The sequence below is a fragment of the Leucoraja erinacea genome, chromosome 20 (genome assembly GCF_028641065.1).
Source record: "Leucoraja erinacea ecotype New England chromosome 20, Leri_hhj_1, whole genome shotgun sequence".
NCBI classification, from domain to species: domain Eukaryota; kingdom Metazoa; phylum Chordata; class Chondrichthyes; order Rajiformes; family Rajidae; genus Leucoraja; species Leucoraja erinaceus.
In genome coordinates, this window is record NC_073396.1 from 18,901,627 (window position 1) to 18,921,258 (window position 19,632).

General features: G+C 44.6%; 1 protein-coding gene across 2 annotated transcripts; it reads left to right on the forward strand.

The window, feature by feature from the left end:
• The first annotated feature begins 693 nt into the window (after positions 1-693).
• tedc1 (tubulin epsilon and delta complex 1) lies at positions 694-18,428 on the forward strand. Of its 2 annotated transcripts, XM_055651484.1 has the most exons (8): positions 700-2,519; positions 6,462-6,540; positions 10,181-10,383; positions 11,880-12,047; positions 13,991-14,089; positions 15,485-15,571; positions 16,417-16,614; positions 17,223-18,428. In XM_055651484.1, exons 1-8 carry the CDS (start codon positions 2,409-2,411, stop codon positions 17,577-17,579), a joined length of 1,302 nt encoding a protein of 433 aa, XP_055507459.1. In that variant the 5' UTR covers positions 700-2,408; the 3' UTR covers positions 17,580-18,428. The 2 variants fall into 2 exon arrangements, with proteins under 2 accessions (XP_055507460.1, XP_055507459.1); XM_055651485.1 differs by lacking the exon at positions 13,991-14,089 and having other exon boundaries at positions 694-2,519.
• Positions 18,429-19,632: the final 1,204 nt, after the last annotated feature.

Here is a 19,632-nt window from a genome sequence, read left to right on the forward strand (position 1 = left end):
TGAGATTTATGAAGACGTGACCAAAATGGTCGATGGCAGAACTGTAGATGTTGTGTACATGAATTTCAGTAAGGTATTCGACAAGGTTCCGCATGGTAGGCTGCTCTGGAAGTTCAGATCGCATGAGATCCAAGGAGAGATAGAAGAATGGATAGCAAATTGGCACCATGGAAGGTAGCAGAGGGCGATGGTCGGAGGTTGCTTCTCGGACTGGAGGCCTGTGACTAGTGATGTTCCTCAGGGTTACTGGGCCCATTACTGTTTGTCATCTACATCAATGATTTGGATGAGAACATACAGAGCAAGATTAGCAAGTTTGCTGACGATGCAAAAGTGAGTGGTTTTGCAGATAGTGAAGATGGTTGTGAAAGATTGCAGCAGGATCTGGATCGATTGGCCAGGTGGGTGGAAGAATGGTTGATGGAATTTAATACAGAAAATTTTGAGGTGTTGCATTTTGGGACGTCGAACAAGGGCCTACATAGAAAATGGTCAGCCTCTGGGTTGTGTTGGACAGCAGAGGAATCTAGGAGTACAGGTGCATGGTTCCTTGAAGATCGAGTTGCAGTTGGATAAGGTGGTCAAAAAGGTTTTTGGCACTTTGGCCTTCATCAGTCAGAGTATTGAGTATAGAAGTTGGGAGATCATATTGCAGTTGTATAAGACATGGGTGAGACCACATTTAGAATATTGTGTTCGGTTCTGGGCACCATCTTATAGGAAATATATTGTCAAGCTTGAAAGGGTTCAGAAAAGATTTACGATGTTGCCAGGACTGGGTGATGTGAGCTCTAGGGAGAGGGTGAGTAGGCTGGGTCACTGTTCCATGGAGCACAGGAGGAAAAGGGGTGATCTTATAGAGGAGTACAAAATCATGAGAGGAATAGATCGGGTAGATGCACAGAGCCTCTTGCCCAGAGTAGGGGAATCGAAGACCAGAGGACATAGGTTCAAGGTGAAGGGGAAATGATTTAATAGGAAACTGAGGGGTGAACTTTTCATACAAAGGGTGATGGGTGTATGGAACAAGCTGCCAGAAGAGGTCGTTGAGGCTGGGACTATCCCATCGTTTAAGAAACAGTTAGACAAGTATATGGATAGGACATGTTTGGAAGGATATGGACCAAGCAAAGGCAAGAGGAACTAGTGTAGCTGGGACATTGTTGGCCAGTGTGGGCAAGTTAGCCCGCAGGGCCTGTTTTCACACTGTATCACTCTATGACTATATTATACATGAGTACATATACTCTTCTGGAACAGCACACTGAAAGTTCACAAGTTATAGGAATAGAATTAGGCCTTTCAGCTCATTGAGTCCATTCCGCCATTCAATCATGGCTGATTTGTGCCTCCAAATCCCATTTTCCTGCCTTCTCCCCATAACCCTTGATACTCGTCCTAATCAAGAATTTGTCTAATTTATAATATCCACTGACTTGGTCTCCACAGCCCTCTGTGGCAATGAGTTCCACAGATTAACTACCCTCTGACTAAAGAAGTATGATTTTTCACCACCTTACTTACCATTCTCCTGTGCTGCAAGTGCAACAAGTTCTGTTCTGATCGACGGTACATTTTAAAAGTTATTAAGGTTTAAAAATCTTTAAAACCGTGCATGCGCAGATTGGTCTCCTCTCCTGTCAGTCAGTGCCGCGCAGATTGGTCTCCTCTCATGTCAGTCAACATGGGACAGCGACGCCCCTTCCTCTCATGACCTCTCCTGCCTCCCAGTGAAAAAGTTGTCCCTCAGGTTTGTATTAAATCCTGTCCTTCTCACCTTAAACATACATTCTCTCATTTTGATTTCCCTACGCTGGATAAAAGACTTGGGTCAAATGAAGTAGGAATAGTGTTTAGGGAAAGTTGATGTTGGTCATAGTTCCTATCTATTCCAGATTATTAAAATAAATGTAGATTCCATTCCTGCCAGCGCGATTTGTACTCATCCAGTGAAGTGCCATAGCATGTCCTCGTGATCGATCATTGGAATCAAATAGTTTTTGCTTAAGTCCACACTCCGCCACCTCCAGTTTAAATTCCATTTGGAATATTTTGGAGGATCAAGAACCAAGAATACCCCTTTCTGTCATTTGCTCAGTGTGTTGTTTAATTCGTGTATGTGGAGCTTGTCAACATTTAAAAACCATAAATTGTGTAATTTAATGTTATTGCTCCAGACCTTAGTCCACCCACATGGAGTGGGGATTGGGGGCATTGGAACATTCCTATAATAATGCATGAAATGACACCAACTCAATACTGGAGCCGTGAGTCCTCCCGTCCTGGCGGGGGCGATGAGGGACAGAACCCCAGGATCACGGCGAGGCGGACGCTCTTGGGTTCCTTTCTGCCTCTTTTGTTCGTAACCGCCTCCCGAGGCGCCATCGAGCGCTGCCCCGGCGCCGATAATGACGGTGAAGGCGGCGATCGCGGCTGTGTGCAGGGTGCTGGCCGGGGCCGGGGTCGGGGCCCTCAGCCCAGAGGCTTTCCGCCAGGCCAAGTTCGATAGGGATGAGGTGGTGAGTCGCCGCGCGAGCCCGGCCTGACGCGGTGATTGACAGGGGCGCCGGCCAATTAGAGGGGCCGCGTCACCCACATCAGAGAGAGCGAATCAGGAGAAGGGGGCGGGACGGTCCTCCACCAATTACTGCGCGGCTGCCGTTGGTCCGCTCGTCAGGGGGAGGGGGAGGGGGGGTCTTGGCGCGCGGATGCAAACCCCGCCCTCATTCTCAACCGCCAAATCTCAAGATTCCTCACCTCCTTATAGAAACCAAAGCAAGATGGGTTACTCTCACGCAATCGTGAGGTCCGCTCATGGGCGGATTCATGGGTGATTATAGGACACATTTTAGCAACCTGACTCCGCCATCTTGTTCCGCTTTCTTGCTTCCGGCCAAAGATTGGATCCGCAGCGGGGAGAGAGAGTGCGGGGCCCGGGGCAGCGGGGAGAGAGAGTGCGGGGCAGCGGGGAGAGAGAGTGCGGGGCCCGGGGGCAGCGGGGAGAGGGAGTGTGGCGGCAGCGGGGAGTGAGAGGATAGTGAGTGCGGGGCAGCGGGGAGAGGGAGAGGATCAATGCGGGGTCCGGGGCAGCGGGGAGAGGGAGGGAGTGCGGGGAGAGGGATTGCGGGGTCCGGGGCAGCGGGGAGAGAGAGAGAGTGCGGGGCCCGGGGCAGCGGGGAGAGAGAGTGCCCCAAGACAATGTTTCTTATTTACAATGTTTTTTATTTAATGTCCCTTGTCCAGTCTGACATAAAGTTCATTATTGGATCAGAAGAAATATAATTGTGTGTGTTATATGATTATATACATTAATATGAATTTCATGTATGTGTGTTTATAAACATTTTATTCTTTAACAAGAATTAACAGAATTATGAACTAACAGAATTATGAATCTAACCCTATATCACACATAAAAAGTTCCGCAATGTCAATTACCCTGCGAGTCGGGTCGGTTCCGGTTACTACAAAATCAACTCAAACATTGCTTGTGAACCATTTAAAAAGGAATGATTTAAAAAACATTAAAAAAGACAATTACCAGAATCAAATGTTATTCTTGACAAGAAGTTTGAACTGACAGATTTATGAATCTGACCCACACAAACTGTTGCCCTGCAACATTGATTACAGTGCGGGTCGGGTTAGGTAGGCTCAGGTTGCTAAAATGGGCGTGGAAAAATGCCCATGATCCCCTCCATAACGTACTACACGTCAGTTCCATTGCATTTAGCAGGAGTAGCCTATCTTGCTTTGCTATAAGATCTTTGATAGAAACCAAACATTATAGAGGAGCAAAGGTACACAAAAATGCTGGAGAAACTCAGCGGGTGCAGTAGCATCTATGGAGCGAAGGAAATAGGCGACGTTTCGGGCCGAAACCCTTCTTCAGACTGATGGTGGGTGGGGGGGGAGAAGGAAGGAAAAAGGGAGGAGGAGGAGCCCGAGGGCGGGGGGATGGGAGGAGACAGCTCGAGGGTTAAGGAAGGGGAGGAGACAGCAAGGGCTAGCAAAACTGGGAGAATTCAATGTTCATACCGTCCAGACGCAAGCAACCCAGGCAGAATATGAGGTGCTGTTCCTCCAATTTCCGGTGTTGCTCACTCTGGCAATGGAGGAGACCCAGGACAGAGAGGTCGGATTGGGAATGGGAGGGGGAGTTGAAGTGCTGAGCCACCGGGAGTTCAGGTAGGTTATTGCGGACTGAGCGGAGGTGTTCGGCGAAACGATCGCCCAACCTCCGCTTAGTCTCCCCGATGTAAATCAGCTGACATCTATAGCAGCGGATGCAGTAGATGAGGTTGGAGGAGATACAGGTGAACCTTTGTCGCACCTGGAACGACTGCTTGGGTCCTTGAATGGAGTTGATGGGGGAGGTGATGGGACAGGTGTTGCATTTCTTGCGGTTGCAACGGAAAGAGCCCGGGGAGGGGGTGGTACGGGAGGGAAGGGAAGAATTGACAAGGGAGTTGCGGAGGGAGGGGTCTTTGCGGAAGGCAGACATAGGGGGAGATGGGAAGATGTGGTGAGTGGTGGGGTCACGTTGGAGGTGGCGGATGGCGGAGGAGCATCTTTGCTCTTCTATAATCTTTGATAGAAACATAGAAAATAGCTGCAGGCGTAGGCCATTTGGCCCTTCGAGCCTGCGCCGCCATTCAATATGATCATGGCTGATCATCCAACTCGGTATCCTGTACCTGCCTTCTCTCCATACCCCCTGATCCCTTTAGCCACAAGGGCCACATCTAACTCCCTCTTAAAAATAGCCAATGAACTGGCCTCCACTACCTTCTGTGACAGAGAATTCCAGAGATTCAATCCTCATCTCGGTCCTAAAAGATTTCCCCCTTATCCTTAAACTGTGACCCCTTGTTCTGGACTTCCCCAACATCGGGAACAATCTTCCTGCATCTAGCCTGACCAACCCCTTAAGAATTTTATAAGTTTCTATAAGATCCCCCCGCAATCTTCCAAATTCTAATGAGTACAAGCCGAGTCACCCCAAAGAGCTCCTCTATAATCTTTGGTCCACCCCATCACTCACTCACAGCACCCTCCCCCCTCCCCCCCCTATATCGTCCACCCCCATCACTTCACACAGCACCAAAGATTATAGAGCATCTTTGCACAGCACCCTCCCCCCACGCCGTCCATCACATCTCTCACCTCACAACACCACCCTCCCTTACCTCACCCCCCCCCACCTCTCACATTTCACCCCCCCACCTCAACCTCACACCCCGCATAGCCCACCCCCCCATCTCTCACCTCGCAGCATTTGACTCGCACTCCCTTATCTTACCCACATCCTCACCTCACCCCCCCCCCACCTCTCACATCTTCCACCACCACCTCTCCTCAACCCCCACCACATGCTCCTCGTCACCGCCACCCCTTACAACATCCATCACCCCACCCTCATCTCACCCCCATCTCTCACCCCACCCTCACAGCATCCTCACCCTCATCTCATCCTCACCCCCGTCTCTCATTCCCCCCACCTTACCTCACCCCCCATCTCTCACCTCCCACCCCCACCTCACCATCACCTGCCCAACCCTTACCCTCCCCTATCCCTCCCTCGGGGGATTCACAAAAGGAGAAAACATGGAGACGAGGAAAATCTGAATTAACAGAAAGTGTTTAAAAAAACAGCCTATCTGGCAGCGTCCCTGGAGAGCGAGAAATTGTTGATGGTTCCAATTTTCATTCAAACTAGTTCAGGTTTTCTTTCTCCACAGATGCCACTGTTTCCAATATGCACAGCTTTTATTTGTGATCTCCCTATATTAGGGCTTTACAAATATTTAATTGTCATTTGCACTGGGATGGGAGCAATTCAATTCTTACTTGCTGCAGCATTAAACACAACAACACAAACAAATAAATATATAATACATTATCAATTACACTAGGTAACCAGGCCATAATAGTGCAAGTCAAAGTATGTGGCGCAATCTTATACAGTACAAGCAATTCGATGCTGAGGAAAGATGGTGGCTGGGGTTAACAGGGTCATTCAAGTGGTTAATGTGAAAAAGATAGTCAATTAAACTCAATACCGCCCCTACTTCCTATGATATTTGAGGGTAGAGTATCTGTAACTTGCCAAGTATCCTCAAACATCTGAAGAAGTAGGGGTGGTAATGAGTTTATTTTAGACTGGAAATGTAGCATAGTACAGAGTAGAGCAATATAGGGTACATTGTGGGAGGCTGAGGTGCACGGATGGCGTGGCATCAAGGAACGGTCATGCCCTATTTGTATCTAGACTGTCAAGAGTGTTTAAATGTCATATGTACTGAAAAATGGAAAAATAAAATTATTTCTTGTGTTAATGAGGTTGCAATTATACTGAATAACACTGACATGCTGCAGCCTGGTGTGTCACTGGGTTGGAGGGACATACAGTACCGGCTGGGGTCATGCTATGTTCTATGTTTAACTCTTGTGTTCTGCAGACGACTGACTTCTGGAAGTTGCTATATTGTCTCCTGAAACTAGTCAGTGAAAATAAGAACTGTGCAGTCACAGACTTGGGTAAGAATCAATCCATTGTATACTAATATGTATTACACCCATATTGTTCAGTGGGATCTGAATGCAATATAATAGTTTTCCTATCCTGCTCCTAGTTCTTGGACAATTATCTTACAATTAAATTACTCCACTGTTTCAGAAAAGAGGGAAGGAAATGAAGGCTGTTCAACATATCAGCAAAGGTTACTTATCCAAAATGGCTTTTATTTGTCAATGTCATTGCTGAATGACACAGCTCAAAAATCTGTTGTTGGTCAACAAATTCTACATTGAGAGATGCATTTTGACTATGGCTTTTGTTTTCCCTGTGACGAGTCCAGCGTAGAGGACATGTCCGTGATGGATTGCCAGTGATGATTGTCTCAGGGTAGACTCCTTTACCAAGAACTTGGAATATTTACACCAGGACACTTACAGGGACTCTGACTCTGATGCAGGGTTTCAACCTGAACCATTCCCAATTGTTTTCCCTCAAAATATGCTGTTGGACCTGCTGAGTTCCCCCAGCACATTGTTGCTGTAGGTGATGTGGTACTTTTGCATTCTTCCCAATGGCTGTGTGTATAGCACCAGGAGCTCTGGTTTCCTCCCACATCCAAAAGACATGTTGGTAAGTAAATTGGCTACTGTGAAATACCCCTTATTATAGGTATGTGACAAAATAACCAAAGGGGAGTTGATAGGCATGTGGGAGAGGATGTTACAGGGCTGCAGGAGAACATGGAATTGGCTGATGAGTTTGCTTTGCTGGGATTTTGCATGGAGCCAATGGTTTGAATGGTATGCTGTTGTATAGTAATTCAGTAACATTGTAAATGGGAGCATTGAATTACAAAGTATATTAATAGATTAAGCAAATTGGCAAAAACTGTACTGAATGTATTTCAGTGCAGACAAATTGAAGACCTGCCATTTTAGTTCAAAATAAAAGAACAGGATATTTCCTTCATAGTGGGATAGACACAAATAGCTGGAGTGCCTCAGCGGGACAGGCAGCATCTCTGGAGAGAAGGAATGGGTGATGTTTCCGGTCGAGACCCTTCTTCAGACTGCTAAGAGAAACAAGAGATATAGACGGTGATGTGGAGAGATAAAGAACAATGAATGAAAGATAGGCAAAATAGTTATGATGATAAAGGAAACAGGCCATTGTTAGCTGTTTGTAGGGTGAAAATGAGAAGCTAATGTGACGGGTGGGGGAGGATTAGAGAGAGGGAATGCTACAAACAGCTAACAATGGCCTGTTTCCTTTATCATCGTTACTTTTTTCCATACCTTTCATTCATTGTTTATCTCTCCACATGACCGTCTATATCTCTCGTTTCCCTTAACCCTAACCAGTCTAAAGAAGGGCCTTGACTCGAAATGTCGCCCATTCCTTCTCTCCAGAGATGCTGCCTGTCCCGCTGAGTTACTCCAGCTATTTGTGCCTATTCTTCATTGTATCTCAGTACACGTGACAATAATAAATCAATCCTAATACCATTTCACAGCCAGTGAAATATGTTGGAAAGATAGATTGTAATAATATAAGAAAGAAATAGAGGTTTATATAAGACACGTACATTTTGCACTCACATCTCTTGCCTAAGAAAAGCGGATATGTTTATTGTCTTTGAAATTGTTGCTGCTCCCCACAGTTTCCTGTCATCACCTGATCTCAAAATCTCATGTCTAAATCGGTCTGACAATGCCACCTGCTCTCCTACACTTGACCACAGAAACTACAAGAGAACCTGTTGAGTGGAAAATTAGGGAGGAAGGAGTAATGGTAAAATACCTTCTCTCCAGAGATGCTGCCTGTCCAGCTGAGTTACTCCAGCATTTTGTGTCTATATCTTCGGTTTAAACCAGCATCTGCAGTTCCTTCCTACAGATGTTATCATTCTGATCTTGGGAGTGATATTGTTCACTTTGAATGATCCCATGGTAAACATCTCCAGGTTTTTGGAGCCAACTAGGTGTTAATGCATCACAAGGTGAGAAGAAGGAGAAAGAATATGTCATACACCTCCTCAAACCTGTTCTGCCTGTTTAGTAAAATTATGGCTGCTCTTTTAACTCATCCACTTTCCAACCTTAATACCCTGCCACCTTGATTCAGTGTCAAAAGGAATGTCACTCTTAGTATCTCATTGACCTTATGCCTGCTGTAGGCTAAAGGACGCACAGTGTTGCAGTAACTCATCTGGTCAGGGAGCATCTCTGGAGCATGGATAGGTGACATTTCAGGTCGAGGCCATTCTTCAGTTAGAACTGCTGCCAGCCCAATGGGTTACTCCAGCACTTTGTGTCCTTGGTGTAAACCAGCATCTGCAGTTCTTTGTTTCTAAATTTTGCTTCTCTAAGCTGCTCAGTGGAAACGGCAAGGCATCTTCTCATTCCATAGCTGTTCCATTAACAGAAGCAGAGGTCTGTTGGTTGATCTTAGTCATGGGAGTCGTTGGGACCGATCTAGAGACTGAATGAGACCTTGCCCGCAAGCATTGCCACTTTTCATTTCACTGCACATCTCGTATGTGTATGTGACGAATAAACTTGACTTGAAAGGCTGAAATTATAAAGACAAATTTCATAACAATATCTTGGTACAGAGAAATGAGTTGCTCACTAGTGGCTAACGGAATTAATCGAATTCCTGCAGATAATTAGTTTCTTCAGGTAAGAGAATCAGGAATTTAAAAAATAATGTTAAATTGGGAGGGGGACTATTCAGAACTGAAATCGGGAACTGCTCATACTCTGATGATTGGAAGTTTTAAGAGAGTAATGGATTTTGTTGCGTGTTGATGCCAAGGAGTATGCAGCAAAGGTCAGCAGACTCCAGGTCGTAACTGCTGACACACGGAACCTGCTAAGGGATATAGAATTAATTGAGGGGACAAGAAGTTGGAAGATACAGTATGATGCTGGAAAATCTAAGGTTGGCCACAATGGAAGAATGAAAAAGGAAATAATCATCTAAACAGTGGGACAGCAAACATTGCAGTACATTACAGAAACAGTGCAGAGAAGATTCACTGGACACGTCAAAAGGACTGATGTGTGAATAAAGATGCCAATTGGATTTCAGATGAATAAGAAGTGATCTTATTAAAACATAAGATTCTGAAGAAGTTTGATGTTTTCCTCTAGAGGGCATGTTTCAGATTAAGGTGGAGATGAGGGGGGGGAATTCTACTCTCAGAGGATCCTGAATCTACCCAAGAGAACTGTGGAGATTGAGTCTTTGAAGATATTCAAAGTAATTATTGACCAGCATTGGTATTGGTTTATTATTGTCACGTCCTGAGATACAATGACAAATAGTGTTTTTACAAGGGAGTGAAGGGGTATTGGGAGAGGGGTAAAATGGTGTCAAGACCAACAGTAGATCAGCTGTCATATTGAATGGAGTGAAGACGTGGGCTGATTAGCCTTTTCCTGATTCATGTTACAATAGGAGAGATTTGAAGGGCAAAATAGCTCCCTGCTGTTCTTTTGTTAGTTGTTAAAATTTAAAGCCTCTCATTGTGGACACAGAGCAGATATGTGTCTCAGGCATGACTAATGGAGATGATGCCGTTAATTAACGTGATGAAGAACCAATATTTCAAGCTGTATCTGACAGGTTGTCTCTCTCTCCCCAAACCCGACTCAGGTCACCAGATTGAATATGTGAAGGCTGCAGTTTGTTACTATGGTTATGGGTTCTTGGACTTCTATCAGCTCCCTGCTGATGGCAGTCGGGGCAGCCGAGATCTCCTCCTGGTCTTCTCTTGGCTACTCCTGAAAATCCACCTGTTTGAGAAGCTACTGGAACAGCAACGGCTACGTGTGGAGGATCAGGTATCACTCTGCACGGTAAGAGTACTCCAGCACTCGACCCAAAACATCACCCATTCCTTCTCTCCAGACATGCTGCTGTCCCGCTGAGTTACTCCAGCATTTTGTGTCTACCTTAGAGCTTTATTTATCCCAGGAGGGAAATTGATCAATTGATGGAGGGGAGTCTGGTTTGTGTCATGGAGGGAAATTAAAGACACCCACTACTCCTGAATAAAAATGTTTCCAGTAGCAATGTTACAAAATTTTGAGATTTAAAAAATCAAGTCTGCAGTTTATCCCATCAGATAAAGCATAACAATAAGTTTAATTTGACACCTAATTCACTTTTATATCTCAAGTAATAAAAAAGGTATGGCCATTTTCATACTCGGAAATTAGCATCTTGTTCCCTATTGATTTTCTATGGACATAACAAAAATGCTGTGATCGTGGACAGTCAAAAGCCCATAACCTTCTTAAAAATTAAGAGAACTGAATGAAATTTTCAGTTATCATAGATTGAAGCATTCTGAAACAAATATAAAATAATCTTACTTGGATGACCTGAAATTAAAGCATATAATTAGTTAGTTACCCAATTGTAGCTAATTTCAAATTTCAATTATTAGATCTAAACATCTATCCATTTCTTAATAAATGATTAACATTTTTAAATAGCCCAAGTGTCCAAATAATATTCACAAATAATTCACAATAAAACATGATTTTTAAATCTCATTTACATCAATTTATAGGCCAAATGGAAGGAATTTAGTGTTCAATTGCTGTAAATTAAAGTCCATTTAAATCGGCTTTCTAGTGGGTTCCTGTGAACGTGCTGGTTTAGAACGTTCACATTGCGCTGGATTTGTGCCCTCAAATGCCCAGAAAAATACTGCGGGATATAAAGAGCCCAAAATGAACTACTCGCTATAGAAAACTTTATACACAGGGTTATATACAAGCCGCATTTAATGTAAAAATAAGGTACATACCTTTAATTGTTTGCTTTATAAAACCTTGGGGCTGCGAGAGATTGCGGGTTGAGAGAGTGGTTTTTAAACTACTATAACTATTATACAAGGCCATAAAAACTAATAATACCTTTTGCGACGGGGTCTTTCAGCGATTTTCCGTTAATGATTTACTAGGCTGAACATTTTCGATTGCAACAGCCTAGTAAAAATCGCGTTTTAAACCCGCCCCCTTCTAAACAGCGCCAAAATCGCGCACACGGGGTAGGGCAGATGCTCAGCCACGATTCAGGTAGGTTTTGTAACATACCCATTAACAGCCATCTTGAGTTTTTCATCCCTGCTAAGGAACATTTGAGCATCAATTCACCCATTAGGTCTCATAATTTGGTACAATGTCCCTTCATTCTCCTAATGAGCCTATCCTGCGTCAGGCACCTAAATGATTTTCAAGGCATCTTGCTCCTTAAAATCGACATTGCTGTAACACCTTCAATTAGCACTGTGCAATGGTTGTCAGTGAGTGACAGTGTCTGCGATGATGTCTCTTGCTTTCAGTGCAGGCAGGCTGCTGCGGTAAGGCCCACAGATAAATCGGACAGTCCAGCAGGCGAGCACGCAGTGGGGATGGATGTGCGATACCTGCAGTGGTTACAGGGAAAGCTGCGATTCCGCTGGAAGAGTCTTCACAGTGCCCAGCAGGAGCGGTGTGCCACCCTCCACAAGGTACCAATCACCAGCCCTGATATTGGTTGTGTGGCAGCATCAATTTCAGAACTGCACAAACTCGCCACACAGTGACATACTTCAACAATAATCTCCAGTGATTATGGCTTGGTAAAACATTCCACTGGTCACTTTTGCAGTTACAAATCTGATGCATTTTGCACATTAGATGTGGATGAAGTTATATTGTTCAGAATCACACTTTATTCACCAAGTATGTTTTGCAACATACGAGGAATTTCATTGACCAGGTCAGTCATACAATTAAAAGCAACAGATCACTCAAAAAGACATTTTAACTTGAACATCCACCACAGTGACTCCTACACATTCCTAACTGTGATGGAAGACGAAATAAAGTTCAAGTCCTTTCTTTTGTTCTTCCTCGGTCGGGGGTCTTGAGCCCTCCGTTGACGGGACGATCTTGACTCCCGTAGCCGGCGGCGTTCGGACCCTCTGCGTTGAGGCGATCAGCTCCCCCGATCCCATCCCCCCTACATAAACATACCGAAGAACATTAAAACAAACTTTTAACGCAGTAAAAAATAACAAAAGAAAGAAAAAACTAAGACTGCTGGCATGGTGGCCATCTCCCTGGTGCCCCTGGTGGTCAATCTGCCATTGGGCGCTCCAGAAATAAGTCAATCTTCATAGCTCTCTGCCAGACAGGGACCCCATTAAACCTTATGATTCTTCCATCCTTCATCTTCATCTATTGGTATTAGTTCATTATTGTCACACCTGAGGTCGAGCGAAAAGCTGTGTCTGTGCTATTCATTCCAATCATACTATGAATGAGTACAATCATACACAACCATACACAAGTACAACAGGTAGTGAAAAGGGAAAAACACCAGAGTACAGAATATATTGTTACGCCGTTATAACGTTACACAGCTAGAGAAAGTGCAGATTAAAGTAAAAGTGCAAGGTCTGCAAAGAGCTAGGTTGGGAGATACACCCGACCTTATGAGAGGACTGACTCTTCAGAACATAGAAGAGTAGGTCACAGAACAGGCCTTTGGGCCCGCAGTGTCTATACCAAACATAATACCTAGCTAAATTAATCTCATCTGCCTGCACATGATCCATATCCTTCCATGCCCTACATATCCATGTGGCTATCTAAAAACCTCTTAAATGTCACATCGTATCTGCCTCCACCAACACCCCAAGCAGCGCGTTCCAGGCATTCACCATCTTTGTGTTCAAAAACTTGCCCAGCACATCTCCTTTAAACTTTGCACCTTTCACCTTAAAGCTATGCCCTTTGATATTTCTAACCTATCTATGGTTACCAGCGGGAAGAAGCTCTGAATCTAGCAGTATGTGCTTTCAAGCTTTTGTGCCTTCTGCCCAACATTAGCGGGGAGTAGAGGGAATGACTGCGTGAAAATGGTCCTGTCATCTGCTTTCCCGAGGGAGCATGAAGTGTAGTTGGAATTGATGGAGGGGAGTCTCGTTTGTGTGATGGATTGGGCTTCATTCATAACTCACTGCAATTTCTTGCGGTCTTGGGCAGAATTGCCAAACCAAGCTGTGATGCTTTCTATGGTTCAATCTACTACATCGGTACAATGTCCCCAACCCTACCCATCACAACCATCTCTCTTCACATCATCCCCAAAACCCTCTCAATCACTCCCCTTGCACCAGTCACACGCAATTTGACCATTCAGGTCAATACCATTTGTTTCTCTCCATCTGAGATCATCTGGACTAAATCCCAGCTTAATCTCATGTGCTTTTAATATTCTACTTCAGAGGTTTCAGGAAGAAATCAAGATAATTAACTTGTGTAAAGTTATTATCCCTGAAATAGGCTTTAACTCGGCAGAGGAAGGAAGAAGTAAAAAGCCCCCTGAATGCATCAATTTTTGGGGGTTTACATCACAAAACAAGGAAAGAGGTGTCTGGCTCTGATCTCTGATGTTGCCTTTCAGATACACTTGTACACCAGAGGATGCCGCAGTGGGCAAAGCTTCAGTCATTTGTTTGCAACAGAAACACGGTTAATCCGAGATCCTGAGCGATGCAGTGAGGTGAGCTGGCTGAGCAGACCGTGGCAGCACCTACTCTGGTCCTGTGCATTCTTCTGCTTCCTCTCTACAAAGCTATCCTCTGTCAATGTTAAGTGCCCACTTCATACTGTGAGCCACTAATCTCCTCTTGTGGGTGCTGACACACAGAACTTGGTGTTCGTCTTCTGCTGCCTGCAAATGCACAGCTGGATAGAAGTTTATAAAATTATGAGAGGCATAGATAGAATTGAATTGAATACATTTTATTAGCCAAGATGTATACATACAAGAAATTTGTCTTGGTGCTTTGCTCGCGTAACAACACGATATACAGTAGACAATTAAAAATAAAACATTATTATTTAAACATGTGAAGAATTAAATAGAAACATAGAAAATAGGTGCAGGAGTAGGCCATTTGGCCCTTTGAGCCTGCACCGCCATTCAATATGATCATGGCTGATCATTGCTGAAATAACAGAGTAGACAGAATCTTTTTCCCAAGGTGGAAATGTCAAAGACTTAAGAGCATAGCATTAAGGTGAAGGGGTAAAGTTTGAAGGATGATATGTGGGACGATGTTTTACATGAGTGTGATGGGTGCCTGGAACTCGCCGCCAGAGGTGGTGGTGGAGGCAGACAAAATAGTGGCATTTAAGAGGCTTTTAGATAGGCACAGGGAATGGAGGGATATGGATCACGTGCAGGCAGAGATTAGTTTACCTTGGCATCATGTTCAGCACGGGCATTGTGGGCTGATGAGCCTGTTACTGTGCCGTATTGCTCTCTGTGCTAAATTCTGTTCGCCTTTTGTATCACTCCTTGTGCCAGGAATTGGACATGCCCATTCCTGAGCTGAGCCGACTCTTGTGGCAGTGCAGTGGCACTGAATGGCAGCTCATGAGGATGATGTCACACACTGCTGTAGAGTCACTCGTGCCATCCTTCGTGTATCGGTGTGAGAGTCACAGAAGCTGCTGATCTTGTCTTTGTTGAGTATATGTATGAGGGTATTTTAGTATGGACTGCTAATTTGTGATCAAGCAGTGAGAATCTTGGACAGTTTCCGTTTTCTAGCCCAGGATCTATCTGAAGCCAGCTCCCATGGTCCTGCGATCAGTGAACCACAGAGACTTGCTGCTGTCTGAAAAACTGAGTGATGTTAATGGAACAATTTAACGCAGCATGTAAAGATCTACAGAAAAGGGATTTATAGCAGTGGGCTAACAATTGCTCCTTATTTGTCCGATCTCTCAACGGTGAACTTTGTACCAGTAATGTTATGATTTTGTAATTACTCTCGGGTGGAGATTCGATGCTGGCATTTAAGCTGCTCCCCCACCTGCTATCCATTACTTTAGGACATCAGCAACGATCTCTTACTGTTCCTGTGCTAACACCGCTTCACTGCTGTAGTTTGTGCAGCTCCTGGAGCGTGAGAACATGCGGCTGGAGGCGTACCTGGAGTGGAGGCAGCTGGAGCCACTATTTTGGCAGTGGATGGTGAGAGAGTGATATCATCTGAACTCTATCTATATGGTGTGGTAGGACATGACCGTCCGTGCTGTGTCTGCACGGCTTGGTAGAATAGTACATCCCCAGCTCCTGCTTTGTGATTGTGCTGACACACTTGTGAAGCTCCTCTTGAGGTTAAAATGAGCATTCACTCAACAGGGGCTGATTTCACCAATGCTAAGGAACCTGATTTCCTGATGACTCCCAGTAAATGACGCTTTTCACAAGGAGCGGTATCCCTGACTCAAACCTGAACACTTGGTGATTGAGTTATACTTTACAGCATGGAATCAGGCCCTTTGGCCCAATGCCCATGCCACCCGGGTCAGCATTCCTGTCCACATATCTGTCCACATGTTGTGAGATTCTACAAAGACGTCTAAGCCGCTCCATGAAGAACGGACTCCTTTTCACCCCGGTCGGGAGATATAGAGCAGCCACGTTCCTGCGCTGGTGCAGCGCTGCTCCACACTGTCCCCATGTACAACATTTAGATGGAGGCTAACATATATGGAAGTAGGGGGCAGGAGGTGGGAGGTGGAATACTTTAACTCTTGCAGCATAAACAACATTCCCGATTATGAGCAATCATGGCCCCATTTCAGAAATTCCCACTTTATCTCCTTCTGCAGTGTGAGACAAAGCAAGGGAGAGCTCTATAGGCCAACTGTCCCAACAGTTATGGTGCATGAATACAACTGAGTGCTATTATTTCAAAGGATGGTATACGTTGGCTGTGGGATTCTCAGCCTCTTTAGTTTAATTGTGAGTGTGCAAAAGAACGCACGATACTAGTGACACAAGATACATTTAATAAAAATCTTCCTTGGCAGGAAAGTGTGCTGGCAGCTAAGCTACAAGACACGCAGAACCCACGGGATGAGAACAGTATAGCAGCCACTGCACACTCACCAGCCCTGTCTGGTGACCACATTGACTGTGTTACCTTCAAAGAAATGGATCATCTCTCTAGTGAGATCCTGAAGTTGCAGATGAAGCTGCAAGATGGGCAAAAGACCAAGATCAAAACGGTAAACCTTCGACTTTGTTGTGCGTCAGTTAAAACAAATGATGTTTTGGAGAATTACCTCCACTCAGGTGCATTTTCCTCACACCTTGATAACTCAGAGCAGTTGGAATATCAGGCAGCTGAATATTTGCACCTTCCCAGCATAAGGAATACGTGTTTGTGCAAGACCAACATGTATTACTCTTTCCTCATTATCCTGGAAATGGCCAGGTAATGAATAAACACCAAATACATCTGTGCTGTCTTGAGCTGAAACATTGGAGGTTTAAGCCTCACCCTGCACAATCTAGGCTGCCACTTGCATACAGGGTGGAAGGAATGCTATTGTCAGAGAGGAGAACTGTGAGAGTGCTTTACTATCAGAATAACAGTATTGGGAGAGGGCTGTATGGCCAGAGGGGAAGACTATGAATGTGACACTAGTGGAGGGGCAGCATTGTTGTAGGAAAGGTGTGGGATGCTGCATTGTCACAGGAGAGGGCTGTACTGTGGGAGGGGTGCACTGGATGAATGCTGTGCCATCAAAGGTACTGTCTTGCACGTAACATGACTTTTCAAGATACCTTTAGCATTGCAAACCTGACCTGTAGCTGCCTGTCTTTATTGTAGACTGAAGACAAGGAGCGAGAAGTCCGATCTCACACAGGGTGGGATGAATTTGTTTGTCCAACACAGTGTGACGTGGAAAAGAAGCTGGGAGTGTTGCATGCCACAATTAGCCACCGGAGGAGACAACATGGCCATGCCAGGTTGGCACTCAGAGACGATTCTTCTGCCAAGAGTACAAAGTTTTCTGCGGCAAAACCAGACATTGGGTGTCTCACGGCACTGGAGGTGATCACACAGCTGAGAACTGAGGAGGCTGCGTTAAAGAGGGAGCTACAAGAAATGCAGCAACTCTGCAAAGAATCTCTTGGCGAGGTTGTGGAAAAGCTGGATGGTGTGATCTGCATGCCTCCACTGTAGCTAGGAAGCCCTGGTGATTTACAGGCCGATAACTGGAGAGAGGTGACTGAAAATAAAAGTCTAAGCTCAGCAGGCCCAGTCCTGTACTCACCCAAAGGGAGTATGCAGTGAGAGTCAAGATTGGTGTGTTGAGATGCACCAGCCACTGAGCTTGGCTCTGTCATTGAAAAGTAACGGAGAGGATGGAGCAGTAAGGCTGCAAGATGAGCTCCAGCAAGGTCCCTTCCACGCAGCTGCCTTCCATTTGACTCCCATCCATGTGGCCCCCACTGGCTAATGGTGCAGTGGCATTGCAGCCCCAGGGGAGATTGTTAGTCTCTTTCAGTTCCTGGTACATAGATGAGGGGGGAGACTGTGGCCTCACAGGACAAATTTCACCGAAGATCAAACACTTCAGAATCGCTCAGTCCTGGTATGATTTTAACTCTTGTTCACACTAGTCCATAGTTGATGAAAAATGTTGGTATGTTTCTACACTGACTGGATAAAAGGTTCTCACTGGACTGTCCTCCTGTTTGTACCTAGGAACTGAAGCAGCCCATTGCCTGTTCTGGCATTCATTTGGTTCAGAGGTTAACTGTCTGCCAACTCCATTTAGCTGTCTTGATTCTTTAACCATCTTTCATGCCCTAAAATGAAAGTCAATTATCCCTGAAAGTTGTTATGAAAACCAGTCTCTGTGGCTTGTTAGTGGAGTAAACTCCACATTTCCATGCACTTTGTGCAGCACTTAGGGTTTTCATTTTACCTTTTCTGGACATTCTGAGTAATTATGTAATAAATCTTTACCAGCTATCAGGTAATACTTGTTCATTGTGATCTTAATGAATAAAGAATGTATGATTCATATATGTGAGATGTACTTGGAAACATTCATGCACGATGAAAAAAGGTTATTCTTGATTAGTACGGGTGTCAGGCGTTATGGGGAGAAGGCAGGAGAATGGGGTGGAGATGGAACGATAGATCAGCTATGCTTGAATGTTGGTATAGACATGATGGGCCGAATATCTAATTATGCTCCTATAACTTATGAAGTCTTGATCCAAATTTACATTTGTTTCAAGTCAGCAAGACAGGATGTGTGTGAATCGTAGTCTACTGGGGTTTGATGGATTGTGAATCAGGCAGAGATGAAGATTAATCTAATAAGTGATTTCGATAAAAGTGCTGGATGTAAAGTATCCCAGTTTTCTGAACACGGAACGATAGGCAGTGTCAAGGAAACAAAGCCTGCCAAAGGATCTAAACGTGGCAGATGCAATACAACTTGGGGAAATTAGAATGCTGGAATATTGTTTAAATGGTGTGAATAATAAAACTAATGTTTAGAAAGATCTGGAGTCCTTGTACAAGAAACACAAAGTTAGCATTCGAGTACAAGGCAAATAACATGATGGGTTTTATTACAAGGTGGTGAAGTACAAAATACCAAGTTTTGCAACAGCCATGCAGGACTGTGAGATTGTACATGAATTTTATGTGCAGTTTTGATTTTACATACAGTTTAAAATACTTGCCTCGGTGGCATGGCATAGAAAGTGCTCTGTTACATCCAGGAATTCTGATGGTAGCTTATGAAGAAAGGGCTAGCCTGTGTGACCTATACATTCAGAAAGCCAATCTTATTGAATGAGGCGAGCAAAGTTTCTTCTGCAAAAGAGCTGTGAAACTTTGGAATTCACCATTCTTCTCTGGTGAACTGTGGAGGTTGAATTAATATATATTCAGGGCAGAGATAGATTTTTTTAAATTACCAATGATCAAGACTAGAGACTAAGCAGAAAACAAAACTCTGGACTCTCAGGATGAACCAGCGATGAGATCATATGTGATCCAACTGAACTGAATGACGGAGCAGGTTTGAGAGATTATTCAGCTGACCACGGCTCCTATTTCTCTGGCATTACATTATCCTTATCAGCCTTGGCTCCATGTGGTGCAATGATGCAGTACCTTTACACAAAAAGATCACTGAATCACAGTGGTATTAAAAATAATAATTCATTATAGTGGCTGGTTTATAGGAACAAATCTAGTTATTTAGAGAAAC

What these genes read in the sequence shown, in the direction of transcription:
- tedc1 (XM_055651484.1), top strand. Translation starts at nt 2,409, where the DNA reads ATGACGGTGAAGGCGGCGATCGCGGCTGTGTGCAGGGTGCTGGCCGGG. An exon ending in AGTTCGATAGGGATGAGGTG is followed by an intron (nt 2,520 to 6,461) that starts GTGAGTCGCCGC and finishes TGTGTTCTGCAG; the next exon opens with ACGACTGACTTCTGGAAGTT. An exon ending in GGTGTGCCACCCTCCACAAG is followed by an intron (nt 12,048 to 13,990) that starts GTACCAATCACC and finishes GTTGCCTTTCAG; the next exon opens with ATACACTTGTACACCAGAGG.